This window comes from Pungitius pungitius, chromosome 1, assembly GCF_949316345.1.
Source record: "Pungitius pungitius chromosome 1, fPunPun2.1, whole genome shotgun sequence".
Classification (NCBI taxonomy): Eukaryota; Metazoa; Chordata; class Actinopteri; order Perciformes; family Gasterosteidae; genus Pungitius; species Pungitius pungitius.
In genome coordinates this window covers 21,941,127-21,963,813 of record NC_084900.1, presented here as the reverse complement: position 1 = coordinate 21,963,813, position 22,687 = coordinate 21,941,127, and the positions used below count along the sequence as shown (strand labels likewise).

At 42.3% G+C, this 22,687-nt stretch overlaps 1 protein-coding gene across 1 annotated transcript in view; it reads left to right on the top strand.

Annotated features, from left to right (window-relative positions):
• The window catches only part of LOC119222625 (kelch domain-containing protein 8B-like), a 293,155-nt gene that overhangs the window by 215,701 nt on the left and 54,767 nt on the right, over positions 1-22,687 (top strand). Inside the window, exons 3-4 of the mRNA XM_037479409.2 lie at positions 14,796-14,960; positions 21,319-21,543. Of these exons, the coding sequence (XP_037335306.2) occupies positions 14,796-14,960; positions 21,319-21,543 (390 nt within the window). The remainder of the gene's footprint in view (positions 1-14,795; positions 14,961-21,318; positions 21,544-22,687) is intronic.

The window sequence follows — 22,687 nt, the reverse complement described above, 5'->3', positions numbered from 1 at the left end:
CGGTGTAGGGGCCCTAAACTGCTTGCTGCCATCTCCAGGGGTCAAATTTCATTTTGAGCAAGTGATTCTTAGACATTTCAATGCTCCTCATGCTGGGCACTATTAAACATTACTGGTGCTGCTGAGAAAAATCATCTCACACAACCGCTTACTTTGTAGTTTATTGATGTCATCTGTTTTGAATGTCTTACATTAATACGGACTGCTGCGTACACAATGCAGGAAGTGTATTTCATCGTACAGGTGAGATGTCTAACAGACAGCTACTGGACTTTAGTGACTATGTGGCAGATAAATTAATGTACAACAAGGCGACATGGGCACATCCATAATATCCTTCAACTAAATTAAAAGTGATGATTTCCTTACAATAAGGTTGACACAGTGGTCTGCAACAAGAGATCATTGTTTACTGATTAAGCAGTCAAGTTCATCATGAGATTATAATTCTGTACGAGTACTTCTTGACCCGTACTTCTTGCATTGATTACTCCAGCCAGACTTGGAATCACATGCTTATCATACCCTTTCAATCCAGGTAAACAGCCCCTAACCCTAAGCCTTTTCACATAAACAACCTTGATCATTTCTAAAAATCACAAAAACCCTAAGAAATAACGTATTGTGATCTGCGGCGCATTTATGATATATCCGTAATTTGTCAAGTATATCAAGGGCAAATGACCTATGATTATGATATGGAGGTAATGTGTTAACCTTGGTTCTGTGCGTCATTTCATATACTGATTTTTAAAATTCTTAATGAAAATCTTGAAACTATTTTGGGTTGCAATTCAAGAGGCTAGCATTGCAACACAACTATGGAGACCCATTCACACCATACCATGAGGATAAAAAACACTGCATACTAATCGTAACATATCATATGTGATCACATCACATTACCAATTTCATAAACATAATATCCAACTCAAATTGTACAGACTAATATCACACATTTGCCTCACAGGGCCCTCAAATTTTTACACATGAGACATTCTCTGTCCCAGAACTCGCACTCGACACACCAAACTCCCGGAGAAACCTTTCAATGGTGAGAAAAAGCCTCAAGGAGAACGAGAGAAAAGGGATTCCGCACACGGTATGGTATGGAGTGCAATGGATGGCATGTGTACAGAATGAACAATGTTAAAGATGTTTTGTATTGCCAAAATATGTTAGACATACATGGAATTTGACATGGCCATTGTTGCATAACATTGGACAGCAAGACAATGAGAGGGGGGGGGTATTTTCAAAATCACATGAGCTCCCCTGGTAATTCTAATCACATGCATCACGTGCTCAAACCACCATAAACTGAACTCACGATACCTCAAGTGTAATGTGTGAAAGACAGGAATATCTCTAACCGATACCTTCAAAACCGTCCCAAGAGACTCATCACAGGGATGGTCACTTTGCCGCCTACAAACTCCTCTTGGTTTAGATATTAATGTTTCTGATATGAACAAGAAAGCAAGGCAGTGATCATCAGCGAGTCAGAGGAGACGCGCCGCCTGTCTTTGCCCGCGGTGACACTCAAACAATGGCGGCTAACGATGCGGCGTTGTCACTGCCTTTGAACTGCGCGAGGCGAAGCCTGCTGCCGGCGGCCTGCCGTGTCACAGCCTTGTCACCAGCCAGCTCAGCTCAGGCAACACGACGGCATCTGATCAGAAGATGTGTAACTCCAGGAGAGAGAGAGAGAGAGAGGGAGCCGTGGAGGGAAAAGGGGAAGATGAATGCAGCCACGACAGAGCGTTACCAAAGCTGTCACTTTTAATTCATGTCTGCCACATTGTGCTGGACAAACAAGAACAAGCCTGGGCACAACAATACAACTAGCTTTTCTTTTTCTCAAATCATCATCATCATCGGCATCTCACTGACATCGATGCTATTCACACGAGTGCGAGGGCAGTATTGTCTGATTAGGTTTACCTGCTAGCATTGATGACACAGTAAATCCTCCACTAGTAAGGCCAAACCTGAAATGTTTAAGCTTTCAATGGGAACGACTGGGCCTTCTAGCATTGGCAGTAGTTCTTTCTGTGGCTTGACAAAACAAAGAAACACAAACAACCTGTCCTCATTCTGTTGCTGAATACACAGGAAGCGTGCTCGACTTCGGCTACCAAATTAAGACAGACCAGCTCATTGCAGTTACTCCCAATCATTCTTACGGCGGCTTTACAGGAGATGAGATCAGTGTGACGTGCAGAGCAGCAGCAGCGACCGGAGACAGAAGAGATGGAGGAAAGAACACATCTGCACTGGTGGATTAGCATCCAAATGGAAAGGTGCAGAGAGATGTTTCTCAAGTGAAACAACGGGATCGTGTATTTTATTCAGACTTGTAGAAGGATGTGTAGCACACACAGTGACGCACAGGGAGCAAGTTCTTTGATAAAAAAGTACAAAAAATAAACGGTTTCGAACAAGACAGAATAGCTTCCTCCATCTTGAACTACCTGGCTTTCCGTTGCGCTACAAGTCAGATGACAATTTGTAAAAAAAAAGGTTGATTATTTGTGTTAGAAACCCCTTAAGCTCTAAATTGTAACTTGACTCTATTTGTATAGCACTTTTCTATTCCACTCAAAGTGCCGTTACCCTACCCTACACCTTGTTATATGATAGATACCTTATTGTAATTTTAAAGAGGGTTTGAGATCAATGAGAATAAAGCTGTTCTTCTTAATATATAGTGCCATTATCAAGGCGTCCATTCCCATTCTGCTTGTGTTAAAGAAACATAGATTATATATACTTCAGTTGTAGTGCAATGGAATATATAGCACACAGCTTGTATAGTATCATGAATCAAGTCCATCGATCGGATCACAGATTGAATCAGCACAAAAGAAAAAAGAAACAAATATATATCCATCAGATCCCTGATCTCGTTGGTTTGCTTGTGACCATTCAGGATCCATATTGGAAGGTACAGATCCCTTAGTTTGCTTGTCCATTAGTGATGCTGCCATGGTTATTAGCTCTCCGCGTGTTAAATCGAACACAGATGAGTTTTACAATCTATAATTATCAGAGATTGTTAACTAGAAAAAAAACTTTAAATCTAGAAAGTAGCGGTTGGAAAATTAAACTTCAAGATTAATACTATTGTTTGCAAATGCTGAAGGCCGTACCCCTTTGAAATTAAGCCGTGTTTCAGCTATGTTTGCATTACGGCTAAAGATATGGCACTTATCAGTTGGTGTGTCTGTTGGTCCAGCATTTTGGTCCATAATGAACTCAACAACTGTTATTATATAATCTTACAGGTTAGTCCAGACATTCCTAGTCCCCACATGATGAATTCAACTGACTTTTGTAATCCCTTGATTGTTAAGATGGTGCCTCCAGCACTCTCTGGGATGGCACATTTTGCACACACAGCTTCTGATGACCAGTTCTCCTTTAGCTCCACGAACAGGTTAAACTTGTTGGTACTTATTAACAGATTTGAGCAGAGGCTAAGGAATCATTATACATTGCATACACAAACAATTTTCAAGTCTGATGCTGGAATTTTCAGGAGAGACTGATCCTTTTAAACAAAACTGGAAGGACAGTATTCAGTCATCTTTAAACATACAATCCTCAATGGTGTAACGGCTCCGGATGGATTTCCATATGCTTTAAGTCGGATAGTTGCCTGATTCGAACCACCATTTCTTCACCGCGGTGTCACAGTGGCAATAATTAACAGAACCTTTCCTTGCCAGCGCTACTTGATTCTCATCAAACCAGAAATGACCCCCACTCTGCCCTCCTTTCAACTACGGAGCAAATCTTGCTATACTTGACTATTAACTTTTATACTGGGCTTCAAATTATAAGGTAATTTCCTAAGTGCCTGAATTCCTAAACCACAGTTCAAAGTGTAAAGTGGACACACACATTAAGAGATCAGTAAAAAAGCCCAAATAAGTCCTAGTTAGGAATTTTGAATTCCTGCCTCAGAGAGATATTTAGATATCTGTATTTTAATTGTGCAGCAGGCACAATGCTGTGATATGAATAATTGATCACAAGAAGACACTTAAATGCCATTCATGGTAATGGGTGAAGGGGAAAAAAAGATTTTGTTTTACAAGAAGGGTCAGGGTTATTCAAGAAAAAACCCTTTTTGTGAACGCGCTCACATCCATGGGTTTATTTCCAGAGTTGATAACCAGCTTCATAGGACCGTAAGCATCATAGAAATACTTTAAAATCCAGGGAGTTCCAGTTAGTTTGAATGACCTCAGTCAAAGGTTTTCAATATCTATGGCAAACATATCTATCCTCTCAGCTTATTGTCAAAACATTCCAATATTATTACCTCTGAGGTAATGCTTGTTTTGGTTTTGTCTCCAGAAAACACTACTAGCCCAATTTTTAGGCTGATAGAGCGGTGCCACAAATAAAATAATGGGCAGATTTTATGTTGTACTTGGAAATGGCCTTGACAGATGCCTGTGGTCCCTTAGTTTCCTTATTTACTGAAACAAGTGATGCTGCTGTCTTTTCTTTGGAAAATCTTTTACATTGATTTAATATATTCAGACTCTTTCTGGCCTCCCAGTATTAAAAATAACTGCATTACAGGTAATTCTGCCCCTTGCGTTGATGCGTCATGTGGTCATTGTTATTCCCCCTCATTCTAGAGGAGGATGTCATATTAAAAGCTATTTATATCATGGCACAAGCCTGGAGTTTTTTTGGACTAAGTGCCCACGCTCTTACCTTGCACCATGTACCCGGAGCAAAACACTGGCTTATTAGGGGTTGGTTGTGCCACTATATTTGGCATTTTAATAATATATATTAAGATACAATAGTATTCGATGGAAATTTCTATTGGAAAAATCCAATTGACAAAATACACTGATATTGAACACCATTGAAGGGTTGACTATTTATGTTTTTGCTTTTCAATTCATTTTAGTATTTCGTATCGTTTGCTCCTGCTAACCGTCCCCCGGCAACCCCCGAGCGGCCGGGAGGCTGGGTGACTGTCCGGAATAAGCATAAGTCTAAGTCGAAGCACACGGTTAACCACCAACCACTTCACGTTTCAAACCGCTTCTCCCCACTCAGCGACACACCCGCTGAGAAGCCAACTCTGGTTATAGGTAGCTCCATTCTGAGGAACGTGAAGTTAGCGAAACCAGGGGCCATAGTCACTTGTATCCCCGGGGCCAGAGCGGGCGACATTGAGTCTTATCTTAAACTGCTGGCTAAGGATAAACGTAAATACAGTAAGATTGTAATACATGTCGGCGGTAATGACTCCCGGTTACGCCACTCGGAAGTCACAAAAGTTAACGTGGAATCGGTGTGTACATACGCTAAAACAATGTCGGACACCGTAGTTTTCTCTGGCCCCCTCCCAAACTTGATCAGTGACGACATGTATAGCCGCATGTCGTCATTCCGCCGCTGGTTGTCGAGGTGGTGCCCAGTAAATAATGTGGGCTTCGTTGATCACTGGAAAACGTTTTGGGGAGTGCCTGGTCTGATTAGGAGGGACGGCATCCATCCAACTTTGGATGGAGCTCAACTCATTTCTAAGAACCTGACCCAGTTTCTTAATGGACTTAATCCATGACCCAGAGTTCAGACCAGGAAGCAGAGTCGCAGTCTTACACACTTCTCTGCGCTTCATTCCGAGCAGTCACTCAGCGTAATTAACTCTATAGAAACTGTTTCTGCCCCACGGACACCGTTATTTAAGTTAAAGGTAAACAACCGAGGAGTTATATTTAATAACTTAATCAAAGTTAAATGTAACAATACAACTTTGCAACAAACTAGGAGAATTAAAGGGGGTCTTTTGAATATTAGATCTCTGTGCTCTAAAGCTGTTTTAGTAAATGAACTAATATCTGACAACCATGTTGATATTTTCTGTCTTACTGAAACATGGCTATCGGATGGGGAGTACTTTAGCTTAAATGAAGCGACTCCTCCAAGTCATGTTAATACTCATATCCCCCGAGGCACAGGCCGAGGGGGTGGAGTGGCAGCTATTTATGACTCCTGCCTTTTAATAAACCTTAAACCTAAACTGGATTATAACTCATTTGAAAGTCTGACTTTCAGTCTTTCACAACCAACCTGGAAAATAATCCAGCCGGTTCTCTTTGTAATAGTGTACAGGGCCCCAGGTCCTTATTCTGAATTTTTATGTGAATTTTCACAGTTCTTAACGAGTTTGGTCCTTAAAACGGACAAGGTAATTATAGTGGGTGACTTTAACATTCATGTGGATGTCGATAACGACAGCCTTGGTACTTCATTTCTCTCTTTGCTGGAATCAATTGGTTTCTGTCAGACTGTAAACAAACCAACTCATTGTTTTAACCACACCCTCGACTTGGTTCTTGTGTATGGTATTGTGATAGAACACTTAACAATCTTTCCACAGAACCCTCTCCTGTCCGACCATTGTCTGATAACCTTTGAATTTCTACTGCCAGAATCTCCTCCTCCTGCCAAGGGTTTCTACAGTCGATGTTTATCGGACACCGCTGTAGCCTCATTTAAAGAAACCATTCCCTCTGCTCTAAGTTCAGTGTCCTGTCTCAAGATATCAGAAGACTCCTGTGAAAACTTCAGTCCGTCACAAATCGACCATCTTGTCGATACTGCCACAGGCTCTTTGAGAATGGCGCTGGACGGTATTGCTCCCCTCAAAAGAAGAATGGCAACAAGAAGGAAGTTCGCGCCTTGGTATAACTCTCAAACCCGGAACCTAAAGCAAACTGTGCGGAAACTTGAGCGGTTATGGCGTTCCACCAAATCAGAAGGATCTAGGCTAACTTGGCAAGACAGCGTTAAAACATATAAGAAGGCTCTCCGTAACGCAAGAGCATCTTATTACTCATCATTAATCGAGAAAAATAAAAACAACTCCAGGTTTCTCTTCAGCACTGTAGCCAGACTGACAGAGAGTCACAGCGCTGTCGAGCCGTGTATTCCTGTGGACCTCAGTAGTAACGACTTTATGAACTTCTTCAATAATAAGATTCTGACTATCAAAGAGAAAATTGATGGTCTACTACCCCCAACCGGAGCCAACCCGTCCGCGGATGTAGGATCCTTGGACGCAGCCGTGGGCCCTGATACCTACTTGGATGGTTTCTCTTCCATCAACCTTGATCAACTGACTTCTACAATTTTGAAATCCAACTCTTCCACTTGTCTCCTGGATCCGATTCCAACTAAGCTGCTTAAGGAAGTTTTTCCGTTAATTAGCACATCCCTACTGGATATTATGAATCTGTCTTTGTTGACAGGACATGTACCACAGTCCTTCAAGGTAGCTGTAATTAAACCTCTTCTGAAGAAACCTACCCTAGCTCCAGAGGTGTTGGCTAACTACAGACCCATCTCTAATCTTCCCTTCCTCGCTAAGATCCTGGAGAAATCTGTCGCGAATCAATTATGTGACTTTCTACAAAACAATGCTTTGTTCGAGGATTTCCAGTCAGGATTTCGAATGCATCACAGCACAGAAACGGCACTGGTGAAAATTACAAATGATCTTCTACTTGCATCGGACCAAGGACTTGTATCTTTTCTTGTATTGCTGGACCTCAGTGCTGCATTTGACACCATCGATCACCGTATCCTGCTGCAGAGACTGGAACACTTGATTGGCATCAAAGGAACTGCACTCAGCTGGTTTAAATCTTATTTATCGGATCGATCCCAGTTTGTGTTTGTGAACGGTGAATCATCGAGGACCACAAATGTTGGTCACGGAGTCCCACAAGGTTCTGTGCTTGGACCGATTCTATTTACCCTGTACATGCTTCCTTTGGGCGACGTTATCAGAAAACACCGCATAAACTTCCATTGTTATGCAGACGATACTCAACTGTATCTATCGATCAAGCCAGAAGACACCAACCAACTTGTTAGACTTCAGGACTGTCTTGGAGACATCAAAACCTGGATGACCTGCAACTTCCTGATGTTAAACTCGGAAAAAACGGAAGTTATCATGATAGGCCCAGAGCGCCTTCGAAGTCAGCTGTCACGTGATACAGTCTCTATGGATGGAATTGCTCTGGTATCCAACAGCACCGTCAGAAATCTTGGAGTTCTCTTCGACCAGGATATGTCCTTCAACTCTCATATAAAGAAGACTTCAAGGACTGCCTTTTTTTCATCTACGGAATATATCAAAAATCAGGAACTTCCTGTCTCAAAGTGATGCAGAAAAACTAGTTCATGCATTTGTTACTTCTAGACTGGATTACTGTAATTCTTTGTTATCAGGCTGCTCTTGTAAATCGCTTAAACCTCTCCAACTGATTCAGAATGCTGCAGCACGTGTATTAACAAGAACTAAGAAATGGGATCATATAACTCCTGTATTAACTTCTCTGCACTGGCTTCCTGTTAAATCAAGAATAGAATTTAAGGTACTTCTCCTCACCTACAAGGCACTTGCTGGTGAGGCACCGTCTTATCTTAAAGAGCTTGTTACACCGTATTGTCCTACAAGGCATCTACGCTCCATAGATGCTGGGCTACTTGTGGTTCCTAGAGTTTTAAAAAGTAGGATGGGGGCCAGAGCCTTCAGTTATCAAGCTCCTCTTTTGTGGAACCAGCTTCCACTTTCAGTCCGGGGGGCAGACTCGGTCAGTTCATTTAAGATAAAGCTTAAAACGTTCCTCTTTGATATTGCTTATAGTTAGGGCTGGCTCAGGTTAGCCTGGACCAGCCCTTAGTTAAGCTGCTCTAGGCTTAGACTGCCGGGGGACTTCTTAGGACATACCGAGCCCCTCTCTCACTCTCACTCTCTCCTCCCACAATCATCCATGCTTTATTAATGTACATCACTAATTAAGCTTCTTTCCGGGAGTTTTTTGTGCTTTCTCGCCTAGCAGGTCTCCGTGGATCATAGTTTCGTGCGGACCCCGGTTCTGACTCCTGGCTCATGGCTCTGCTGACACCTGCTGCTGCCATCATCATTACTTTAAATATGATTCATATTACTGTCATCAAAAACCAACATCTTTCTGCTCTCCCTCCCCACAGAAGCCTCTGTGAATGGTGGTTCGATCTGATGGAGGTTGTCCCTGCAGTGGTCCTGCCGTACACCTCTTCTGCTACTTGCAATTACTTGTATCATTTCAGTTAGAGAAATTGAATGTATTGTACATCTTTTACATTGTTGATTCTGTACACATGACATCCATTGCAGTCTGTCCATCCCGGGAGAGGGATCCCTCCTCTGACGTTCTCCCTAAGGTTTCTTCCCTTTTTTCCCCATTGAAGGGTTTTTTTCATATTTTGGGGAGTTTTTCCTGTGCCGATGTGAGGGTTTCGGGACAGAGGATGTTGCATGTGTACAGACTGTAAAGCCCTCTGAGGCAAATTTGTAATTTGCGATTTTGGGCTATACAAAATAAAATGAATTGAATTGAATTGAATTGAATTGAATTTTATTTTGTATAGCCCAAAATTGCAAAATTACAAATTTGCCTCAGAGGGCTTTACAGTCTGTAAACATGCTCTGTCCCGAGAACCCTCACATTGGCACAGGAAACACTCCTCAAAAAATGAAAAACCTTGAGAAACAATGAGAAACCTACGTCAGAGGAGGTATCCCACTCCTATAACTATAATTCCTATAACAGAAATTATACAAATAATTGCAAGTAGCAAGCCAGGTGTTCAGCAGGACCACTGCAGGGACAGCCACCATCAGAAGCCTGTGGGGAGGAAAAGCAAAAATACTTCATGTTGGTTCATGATGACAGTAATAGGATTAATATTTAAAATAATAAAAAATGATGATGATAGCAGCAGCAGGTGTCAGCAGGGCCACGGCAGGAGTCAGGACCAGGGTCCAGACGGAACTACGATCTACGGAGTCTTGCTAGGTAAGAAAGCACAAAAAACTCTCTGATAAAAGCTGAATTAGCCAAAACGTGGATTATTGTAGAAGGAGAGAGTGAGAGTAAGAGAAGTCCCCCGTCAGTCTAGGCCTATAGCAGCTTAACTAACACCCTGAGCCAGCCCTAACTATAAGCAGTATCAAAGAGGAACGTTTTAAGCTTCATCATAAATGAGCTGATCGAATTTGCCCCCCGGAACCGTCTTGACCAATCTTGTACCTGCCGTGTGTTTCGAGCAATGAAACGAAACAGGTTGCGTTTGCAGAGCTTTGTGTCTGTTGTAGGGTTAATCCCCTAGGTTCAGTAACTCATAAATGATCAATTAAGGAATACCTTATACAAATCTAAGCATAACCATGCAACCTTATTACAGTTTCAACGCCTCTATGCACTTACATGCTTAAGTGTGTCCGTTCGTTCATCTAGTCCATACCTGTGAAGAGGCAACCAACTTTGAGATGGCAGCAATCAGATAGGAATCACATTTCCTCCAAGGGTTTTTTTTCCAAAGCAAATAAGTAGAACATAAATTCATTTTCAGCTCTCTATGTTTTTTTGCCCGCTCTCTCTTTTTTAACTTTATCCTTTTCTTTTTCGCTGTAAGCGTGTTAAATCAGTGTGGATCTTGAGGCTTTCTAAAAATAGAAGCACTGGTTTGAGGATTTACCGCTGGTCATATCATTATTATATAAGCGCTCCACTCACCTAAATAGAAGGGGGCAACGTGTTTGCTTGAAAACAAATGTTTCCAAAGTGAGCAAAGCCTGACATAAGAGAGAGTTACTAATGAGGGGATCAGCGGTGTCATATACTATATATTAGCTTTACATGAAGATGGTCTGAGAAAGTTCTGCATTAAGGAGTCAGAAAAAGCAGATGTGGAAATTCTTAGAAAGAAATGTAAACAGATTCATAAATAATCCTTCAATTTTACTCATCTATTGATAATGATATCTATCGTTCAACTGTATCTTCCTCCATCTTTGATCCTTGAGCGGACACACGATCTCATCGCGCAAAAAAAGAATATTTTCAAAAGAAAGAATATTTTCAAAAGAAAGAGGTGGAGAGAGGGAAGGATTGAAGGAAGGGATGATAGCCAAGAGAAGAAAGAGGGTGAAAAGAGACAAATGGAATACATTGTACCGAATGAGAGGAAAAAGGGATGGAGGGGGAGGTCGATGATGAAAGTAAATTGCAAGCAGCAAAATTGATAAGAGCCAAATTGAGGGACAGTGAGCGAGACATCAACCCCCGAGAGTGATGAAAAATGCTCTGCTGTGGACGGAAGTGTGTACAGCCGTTATGACAGAAAAGGGCAAAAATCTAAAGCATGATTATCTATAATAAGTCACATCCACCTGCATTGTCCACTGGCCCGTCTGTGCGTCATCGTGCCGATGACGAGCGTCAGGATTTGCATACTTTCAGAGCGCAGTGCGTACATTTACCTTTTTTACTTGTTATCACTCAGGGAGTCAACACCCAGATTTTGATTGATGACTGGTTCTTTTTAGTTCACAAAGCACCAACCAGCCACCCCATAATAACAGTCTGTATGTTACACTGTGGTTGCCATGGAGTCTCCCGGGGTGACTGGCAGAGAACAGAACACGGCTTCTCTAATTAGAGGAGACTTTGAATAATTAGACCCCGGGCCGGCCAAAAGACGAGAGCTCACATGCAGACATCCTCACACACACACACACACACAAAAAGACACAATAACACACAGTCGTGGTGAGATGCTGCAGGTCAAAGGTAACTGTGTGGGCGGACAGTGAATGTCATGCATGTCAATTTTAGTTTGATTTCATCAAATATCACAAAACCCACATTTGCCTCAGGGGGGCTTAAATCTGTACAGCATACGGCACAATCTGTCCTTGAATAAAACTGGCTGTGAGTAAGGATGAACTCCCAAATAACCCACTTTAACAAAGAAGGAATTGGAAGAAGCCTGAGGAAGAGCAACCGAGGAGGAATGACCCCCCTGGACATACAGACATGCAGTGGATGTGAGCGCGGAAAAGACCTACGTAATAGAATCCACACCACAAAACAATACAGACAATTAGTGGATTTATGAAAGTTAGGATAAAATCAAGTGATGACATTGAAGACTGACAAAACTGGAACGTGAAAATGTTACTTGAGACTTCTTTTGTAAAGATGTACCTCTTTGTGTGAATGTATGTACACTGATCAAAAAAATAAAACAGCACATTAGATTCCAGATTGAAAATTGATATTGGATATTTACTCATTTGGACAGTTTAATGTCTTAGGAACAAAAGGATACCACATCATTTGATGACGAAATGAGAAAAAAGAGACAAAATAAATCACTGTTGGGGCTGGTATTCAAACCTGAGTCTGTGGTTTCATGAGTGGAATCCACCAACACTAGGCCACTTGCCTTGCTGCAAAAGACCTACAAAAAGTAAATACAATGTAGGATCACCTCTGTTCAGTCAAGGCAAAGGACAACTGCTAATCACACAACTTCTGCTCCATCAAGAAATATTATCGTTTTAACTACACACGCTGTACGACCACAAGGCTGTCTTCCTGAAGAGAGCTTTGCTTTTATCAAGTGGATCATTTCTCTTCAGTGAGGATGTGAACAGAGGTCCAGTCATGTCCGTCACAGTGGGACATTTGACCAACTTGATTCACTAATTTCATGCCTATTCTGCCGATATGCAAAGCTGTGGTTTCAAAGTGCACCTGGATCAAAGCAGTTGCTGAGGCTGCTTTATGAACACATGTAGAGCCGATGCTAGGGCTTCTTTATGAATCTGTTTAGAGGGCGCTATTGAGGCAAAATGCCATTAGGAAGCATTGAAATCACAAGGTAACTATACATCTTTAACTGTAAATGTGTTTTCCAAGTTTAGTAAAGAGTGGTTTGTAAAAGTATAGCATCTAGAAAGTGCCAAAATAGAGGGAATATTCACACCAAAAACATTATAATTGACTTCCTGTTTGTTTTAGAGCATGGTCCTCAGAGCCTTTATTCAAGTCTCCCTGTAATACATTTGTTCAAAAATCACCATACTTGTAGGTCAAACATTGTGCCGGTGCTGCTTCGTTGAAAACCAGGGGGCGCTATGGAGGCAATTTACCACTTTTGACCCAAAACTCCACATTAGGTCTGTAAAGATCATCACTTAGGACACTCACAGAGCTCTTCAAGAGTTTTTGAGTTTGCCAAGGCTCAAAAGATGTGCTTGAACTTTCATGCAAAGACCGTGTCGTCACGGCAACAATGTTTTTCAAAAACTCCCAATATTCACAGTCTTAAGGCTTATATTCACAGATTTGAAGTCGATCAGATTTAAGGGGTGGGGGATATCTAACATTTCTAGTTAGATAACTGTAGAAAGCAAGTTCACGTCCCCGGTTCTTGATTTTAACTTTTGAATCCTACGGGTGTCAGGATCCACTTGGTCTGATTGTGAAATCGATCGGATTGAAACTCGTTTGTAAATCCAAAATACGATGTAAATTGCAAAAAACAAGCAAAAATACAGAGAATGACTATAGCGCCCCCTAATGTTGAAATATTCTGAAGAAATCAGGGTATGCTTAAGGACTCAATGTGATGTCCTAGATCTGGTGAGGACAGGCCAAATACCTTTGAAGTCATAGGTCTTTGACTATGAAGCCACACCCCTTAGAAACTTCATTGGTCCATAAATTTAATGAAAAATGAGATACCAACAATCTTTTAAATAAGTCTAGATGGCATTGAGCCAATAATAAATCCCTGAAAATCGGACCCAGCGTCTGGCAGGAGTTTGCAAAAACAGCACAAACCAAGGTAACAGTGCCGACAGAGGTGACATTGTTTAGCCAATGGTGGGACGCAGGGTGTGCGCCACGCTTCTGCTGAGTCGGGTCGTTTTTTTTCATCCGCAAACGATGATGACAGACAGCAATCTGATGAAGCCTCTTGACTGTGGCTGTTGGTGATGTGATATGATATCTGTCGTAATGATATCTGTCGTTTGGTAAAAAATGCAAATGAGGCAAAAAAATATGCTTTTTATAGATAGCTCATTACAGCACGAGTCGTAGATTTTTGTGTGGCCATTTCCAATTACAGCATCAGTGCTCTGCTCAATCCACTAAGCTGAGGGATTTGGGGGAAAAAGGGTTTTACAAGCCAAGGAGTTGCCTCGTCCTCTCCGCCTCACCATGCTGACGGCACTGCGACACTTTTTATGGGATGAAAGTGTGCTTGCGCCGTGATCTACTTTATGTACAACAGTAATAGTAAACGTCGTAACCGCGGAAGTGTGTGTCAACAACACACTAGTGTTAAGCTGCATTCCGAGTGACAGATTTATTATTGCTCTACTCTTCACAGTTTCAGTCACAGCTCTATGGATCTGTCGGGATGACTGAGGCACTTACCATCTCCCCATCTCCCCCTCTTCCTCCCCCACTCCGTATTTGTCTCTCAGTTCCTCTCTCTTTTCTTTCTATATTTATCTTCAGATTCTAGATGCCACGACTTGTGGTGTGCTAATGTGCTTTAATCCATAGCATTGCTACGTCCTCTCCTCCCTTGTCCTCTCCTCCCATGTTTGCTCGCTGAGCCCTTTTCATCTGCTTCCTCTGTATATTCTAATGACACTGCAGGGGTGACGTTTGCAGTAACCTTGGGAAAAAGTATGGAGAAGCCAACTATAAGTTTCTCAGACTTCTGGCATAAATAATTTAAAGGCATTTGAAAGACTTTGAGACAGATACCAGACATGACAGCTGGACCATATAACAGCGTCCCTTTCTCTGGTTGTTCTGCATTCTGCATTCACATGGGAACAAGCTCTTTAAAAGGGGCTAATATGCGGTGCTACTCTCTTGTGTGTGTCTGTGCAGATGGAAAGGTGTACGCGTTTGGAGGTATGGGAGCCGACACAACGCCACAGGCCTTGGTGAGGGTTTACGACGCAGAGAAGGATCAATGGCAGCCCGTGACCGCCATGCCCACGCCGCGGTACGGAGCTGCGCCCTTTATACGAGGAAACAAAATCTACATGATGGGTGAGGATCTGATTGACTGTTTTCTCTTTTATGTGCAGTGTGGGAGAGAAAAAAAACAAGCAAGCAGGGGATCTATTTGGCTTGTAGACATGCTGCAAATATTGAAAACATAAGCAAATTGACAGTGACTTAGATTTAACAAAAGATATCGTGAATTCATGAAATAAAGTTTTAGTGGATTAAAATACCAAATGGTTTAAGTAGTTTAAATTAGCATATTTCTACGTTTATTCTGCTTCGACATGAATATAAGCAGGCAGTTGTTTTTAGTTAATAAATAAAATCAAAAGGATGGGATGAAGCCTTTGTGCAAATTATATATATATATATATATATATATATATAGTTTTAAATCTTTTTAAAAACAAAATAATATTTTTGGTTCTTCCTCCTCCTGAAATGAAAATCTCACAGGTTTTCACACCGAAATAAAATAACAAAGAAAATTAAAGCTGCAAGCAGCGATGAACGGGCCTTCGCCTCCCCTTGCATGTCGGGGGGGCAGCGGTCAGCTGGACTCGCGGGTCACAAAGAGACCAAACAGACAAAATCACTCTTGGGGCTGGTATTCATACCTGAGTCTGTAGTTTCATAAATCCACCAACACTAGGCTATTGCCGAGCTGCAAAAGACCTGCAAAAAGTAAATAAAATATAGCAGACAGTTGGTGGAGATCGTAGAGTAATTGTTACGGGTCTCGGGCACGATCACCACAATAACAAAAAGATGTATTCCTGTAAAATAAAGGTAGAGTCTGAAGCGCAAGAATCATAGCAACACTTCTCCAGATTGCGTCTGTAAAATTGATTCGACACATATACAATTTACATCCAGTGCATTTTTCTTGTCCTGTATATAGATGCAGTCAAGTCAAGGTCAATTCACATAATAATCCACCTGTAATTACCTTAGCTGTTATTACTGCCTAATATAGTTCCAATTGACCAACTACATAAGGGACATTTCCACACCATATTGACTCTCATAAACGTATACAACTCTTATTAACATATGGACATTGTACTTTAGAATGTATATTCATTAACTCAGCATGTACCGAACCATATTCCCATGTAAAAAATCAAAATATGTAAAACATGACAAATTAAATCACTGCCCCTGTCAGGGAGCGGTGCTGGTGCAAGCTGAGGCAGGACTCAAAAGCAGGCTTCTCAAACAAGTTCTCTTTATTCCGAAACAAAACCAAAGGACGTGCACCAACGACGACTGACATAGACAATGACGCGACAGGGGACAACAGGCACACAGGGCTTAAATACACTAGGCAGGTGCAGGTGATTGGACACAGGTGAAAACAATCAGGCAATCACAGGACAAGGCAGGAAGTGAAGCTAACCCAGGGACACAAGAGACATGAAACTACAAAATAAAACAGGGAGCAGAACCAAACCGTGACAGCCCCTGCATACTGAACAAATATTATATCCTGGATTCATTAAACATATTTTAAGTCACATCAGGAGTCCTATTAAATAAGTTGGGGCGATGTACAAAGTGCAAAACCTGATTAGAGGTAACCATCATCACAGTCTTAAGGCTTATATTCCGAAATTTGAAGTGGATCAGATTAAAGGGCTAGGAGATGGACATGTAACTGTAGAAATTTGCATTGACCTAAGCCAATAGGTGGCGCTATACTTTTTTGAAAATCACTGCATGTCATTACTTATAGGCCTACACAAGCATCATGAATAAACATTTCTAGCCAGAAATATCAATGTTCCTTGGAGTTATAACATTTTACATTTTGAAGAAAATCGTCCAAAGTGGATGCAAGATCACGCCCAGGTAGTTTTATGAAAACTCTTGATTTTAATAACTTTTGACCCCACGGTTGTCAGGATCAACTTGCCTGATTTTGAAATGGATCGGATTTAAACTCTCGGAGGAGTTTGTTCGTTTGTAAATGCAAAAAATGAAGGAAAGTGCAAAAAATATAGAGAATCACTATAGCGCCCCTAATGTTCAAATATTCTGAAAATATTTGGGGATGTTCTAGGACTCGACGTAAGAAAATTTTGAAGTTATAGGTCTTTACATTTTCAAGCCACACCCCTTACAAACTTCATTGGTCCATATCAACATTCATTTAATAACTTTTGATGGCATTAAGCCAATGATCATATTGCCGAAGATTTCATAATAATCGGACCAAGCGTCTGGGAGGAGTTGTTTTTCACAAAATTCAAAATGGCGGGAAAAAACGCCAGGCGCATTTGCATTCCATCATTGACTTTTTTGTAGAGCACATCCAAGAGCACCTGTGTGCAAAGGATCAAGTAAATCGGTAAAAGTAGGAAAAAATGTCCCCATAGGAATCGCTTATGGGAGCGCTAGAGAGCACTTTTTTTCATCCTCTAATGGCACGATCCGAAGAATATATACATTTTTTGCACTTCTGAAGCGCGTGCAAAAAAAAGAGTTTTTGAAAATGATGATGTCCCCAAAAGTCCGAAATAATAATAAGAATTCTTGCCATTTCAATAGGGCTTCGTCCGACTTTCAGTCGGCTCAGGCCCTAATAATTTTTGCAATTTCAATAGGGCTTTCAATTCAATTCAATTCATTTTATTTTGTATCGCAAATTACAAGTTTGCCTCAGAGGGCTTTACAGTCTGTACACATGCAACATCCTCTGTCCCGAAACCCTCACCTCGGCACAGGAAAAACTCCCCAAAATATGAAAAAACCCTTCAATGGGGAAAAAAAGGGAAGAAACCTTAGGGAGAACGTCAGAGGAGGGATCCCTCTCCCGGGATGGACGGACTGCAATGGATGTCAACAAGTAATTTTCAAGTAGCAGAACAAGTTTACGGCAGGACCACTGCAGGGACAACCACCATCAGGTCGAACCACCATTCACAGAGGCTTCTGTGGGGAGGGATAGCAGAAAGATGTTGGTTTAAGATGACAGTAATATGAATCATATTTAAAATAATGATGATGGCAGCAGCAGGTGTCAGCAGAGCCATGCCAGGAGTCAGAACCGGGGTCCGCACGAAACTATGATCCATGGAGACCTGCTAGGCGAGAAAGCCTAGAACTCCCAAAAAGAAGCTGAATTAGTGATGTACATTAATAAAACATGGATGATTGTGGAAGGAGAAAGTGAGAGTGTGAGAGTGAGAGAGGGCCCGGCAGTCTAAGCCTAGAGCAGCTTAACTAAGGGCTGGTCCAGGCTGACCTGAGCCAGCCCTAACTATAAGCAATATCAAAGAGGAAAGTGGAAGCTGGTTCCACAAAAGAGGAGCTTGATAACTGCAGGCTATCCTACTTTTTAAAACTCTAGGAACCACAAGTAGCCCAGCATCTACGGAGCGCAGATGCCTTGTAGGGCAATACGGTGTAACAAGCTCTTTAAGATAAGACGGTGCCTCACCAGCAAGTGCCTTGTAGGTGAGGAGAAGTACCTTATATTCTATTCTTGATTGAACAGGAAGCCAGTGCAGAGAAGTTAATACAGGAGTTATATGATCCCATTTCTTAGTTCTTGTTAATACACATGCTGCAGCATTCTGAATCAGCTGGAGAGGTTTAAGCGATTTACAAGAGCAGCCTGATAACAAAGAATTACAGTATTCCAGTCTAGAAGTAACAAATGCATGAACTAGTTTTTCTGCATCACTTTGAGACAGGAAGTTCCGGATTTTCGATATATTACGTAGATGAAAGACTTTCAGTCGGCTCAGGCCCTAAAAATGTCTGTTGTAATGTAATTCACCAAAATAGAAGTTAGGAAGCCATGTGGGTGATGGCTGGACACAGCACACACACACAAATACACAAGCGACTCGTTCTCTTTTTCTCTCCATCGCTTTGCGTGAACGGGATTTAAGAGCTTATCATACCTCATTAATTGAAGCCGTTCTTCTGCTGCTGTTGCACTTTGGTGCGTTTAGATCAGTTGGTAACTCAACCCCTATCACATGAATGCAGTGAGTTAGCAGACATCTCTCATCAAGGTTCACACTCAATTCAAATTCTCGTGCATATGATTTGTCTTAGCTGCAGGCCTGTTAATCAGCACACAGATAAAAAGAGGCTGTCAACAAGTCAATGCTGATCAAAAATTGTGTGCAGAAGTAGGATTGGAAAATGGTGGGATCATACCGTGTATCAAGGTAACGGCACTGTTCTCTATCTGCAAATTCAGATATGGAATTAGCTCAGATACAAATGTTACACTACTGACCGTGTCACTTCAATCAGGAGAGACTCGTTCTGCAAATAGACCCCTTTATTACGTATGAAACAGAATTATAGTCTTTGGCGATTTGGACTCTATCCTCGAACAGGATTATCGGGAAAGGCGATACAGTACGGCTCCTCCAGAATTCCCCCCCTAGAGTCCAGACACTGGTGGTGGTGGTGGTGAAGCCAAGAAGTTGTAGTGGCCGATGCTGCCTGTTGTTAGACCGGAGGTGCCTGGGGTGGAGGAGGGTTGCGTCTGGTCCGACCTGAAATAACAGCTGACAGGACCCGCCAAGATCACTCCTTAAAAAGTTTGACAGCAATGCTATGATTGGTCACCCGACCCATAGCCGCTTCTGGTTGGTTGTTTGTTACTGGTGGAAACCACCCTCCCCGGCTAAGACGCCAGCCACACCTATTGACCCGCCGTGAAAGGGGAGTCTTCCTTCCAGAACTATCGCTTAAGCTTTACTTAACAGAAAGAAAGCTTCAAATTACCAGCAGACATCTCCAACATTCGTCTGCAAGGGCTATACCATCACAAACGTGCTCCTGTGGTATCCAAGGCAGACGCTGTCCCTTTGAATCGGAATGCTGCTTGTTCGGTATGTTACGCTGTAATTTGTTCCATTTAGTTAAATGCAATTGATAATAATAAAAAGGTCTCCTACAACAGCAATGCCAGCAGCCTCTCAGGCATTTTTTGAGCTCAATGCTTACGATAGTGTGGCCGCATTAAGTCATAGTGTTTAGAGCAGGGGGCCCAATAGGTTGTGCCAGTAGATCGCCAACCTTCAAGAAAAATCACTAGTTAGTCTAGTTAACACGCGAGCCGGAAAAGCATGTGCACCCGTGATCTAGCGTTACTGGGAGGTACGTTAATAGACATTCCTGTAAATGACAGTTTACCTGTAGTCCCTGGGCAGGTGTACTGATGACTTGAAAAGACACACAGAGCAGCAATACACTCTATCCAAAACATCTGAAATGCTTTAAAATCAAGGACAACAAGTCATGAAATGTAAACTATTCCGGTTGTTTACAAAGAATGTTCACACCCAAAGAATGTATGCATCTTAATTGATTGATTTTTGCGCTTTCCCGTAGTTTGACCTGATTATCGAGGTGTCAGGGCAGCGAGCGACCTCACAAAGAATCCTATACACAATAAACTGCACAGATAACTCCTACTGATTTGTGGATTCTCAGTACCTCTCTACACTGAACATTTATATTATAATCAACTCATCTTTTAGCTCCAAAATCGTTTTCTCAAGCCTCTCCGGCTCTGATGCTTCCCACTCAGTTCGACTCTTTGTCTCGCTGTCACTATCGATCTCCGTGCCACCCCGGCCCACTCCAGATGACCCTCTTCCACTCTTCTCTTACTCCTCCGCATTCTCCTCTCTTCCCTGCATTACTTTTACACAATTTCTCTGGTACTATTGTCTAATTTCCCACTCTTGCACCTCACTCCGCCTCGTTCTCCCCCCGCAGTCCGTTTCTGCATTCTTCTCTGCCCCCCTGCGCCCCTTTTTCTGTCCTTGTTTTGACCCTCCACAGCCCTCCACCTGTCCAGCACCTCGCCGCAGCCTCCCCCTCCTTTCTCCATCATTCACATTCTCGCCAGCCCGCTCTGTGCTCCGTCGTCTCCCTCCTCTTCGCTTTCCCTCTGCTGTTATATTTTACAAGGTTATGTTATGATTCGTAAAAGTAAACAATTGTGGGCGTCCTAGGGGAGCCCCCCCTCCCCCCTCATCCACCCACCCCCGCTGCTGTACTCTGCCTTCAGTGTGAGATGAAATGTGGTCCCAGCGCTGGCCTGTGCGCTTGCTAGAATTTGACATAAATGCCAAGGAAACTTTTTGACAGGAGCAGGGGATTAAACGTAATGAAAAGAAAGCAGGACATGAGAAACAGGGACAAACCTATTCTCCGTCTGTGCTCATATAAATGCTAATATTCCCGGGGATATATTCCATATAGAGGACGCAGGTTTATGATCATCGGAGTTATTTGTCGCTGATGATGTCAAAGGTTGATTTCCCAACCAAATGATGACATCCATGCCGTCATGATATGATATCTCGATATAATCATGAATGAGTTGTGCCCCTGACTTTGAATCTCCCGTTTCCTCGTCCAGGCGGTCGTCAGGCAAAGATGCCAGTGACGGCGCTGGAGGCCTTCGACCTTGAAACCAAGAGCTGGACCCGTTACTCCTGCATCCCGAGCCGCAGGGCCTTTTCCTGCTGCGCCACCAACGAGCGAAGCCTGTTCAGTCTGGGGGGGCTCCAGCAGCCGGGGCCACACAACTTCTACTCCAGGCCTCACTTTGTCAGCACCATGGAGGAGTACGATCTGGATCAAGGTAAGCTCCGACCCGAGTATTCACTAGACTACTACCTCCAAAGCAGGACTCGAGGGCGGACCGTGGATGCGGGAGCGTCCTCTCATGTGGATGGGGGGGCAGAGTCATGTGTTGTGTGCGAAAAACAGCTGATGTACTGTACAGTATGTGTTGCACATCAAATAGAATAATGGAATAGGAGTTGGCCATAATACAAAAGGTGATCTTTGTGATTTTCATTGTATTATATTGCGCTCTATCGGACAAAAAAAATCACGGAATTCACAGAATGTCTTTTTTGTTTTGAAGAAAATTGATTCCAATGCAACAATCTTCTTAAAAACTCATGAAAACAAATGTGCTCATAGTTAGGCCTTATCAAATAGATTAATATATATATTGTCGCCAGAGGCAGCATATAGGCATTGAATAAATCACCTTCCTTTCTTCATACTGTCTGTCAATTCCCAGGACAGAGACAAAACAACACTATGCCTCCTCTACGCAAAACAACCTGCTCTTACCATCCGAGGAAAACAAATAATAATTCAAATTGATGCATAATAACTAAAGGAAGATTACCACTCATTATGTAATGTGCTTTAGAGCATTAAGCTCATCATTAATATGTATAGAGGTAACAGCTTCTTAATTTAGTTCTCTTAGATATATGAGAGTAAAGAAGCTGCTCTGAATGCAACCCAAAAAAAAACGGTTGTTTTGGTTCATCCGAATCTACTCACACCCCCCGGAGCATATTGACCTGTCCTATGCTCATAAAACAGAAAGATTATGCATGGGCTTAGTCGGATCATATTATAGCTGATGGTGATGCTGATCAAAAAAGTCCTCCCCTGCACTAGAAGCGGGGGCCTTCGGCTGACACATCAAATGTTTTTCTGCATAATTTCTGCGGAATCTTCCTGAACCTGTCACGGTTTGGTTCTGCTTCCTGTTTTATTTTGTAGTTTCATGTCTCTTGTGTCCCTGGGTTAGCTTCACTTCCTGCCTTGTCCTGTGATTGCCTGATTGTTTCCACCTGTGTCCAATCACCTGCACCTCCCTAGTGTATTTAAGCCCTGTGTGCCTGTTGTCCCCTGTCGCGTCATTGTCTATGTCAAGTTGTTGTTGGTGCACGGCCTTCTGCTTTTGTTAGTTGGAATGC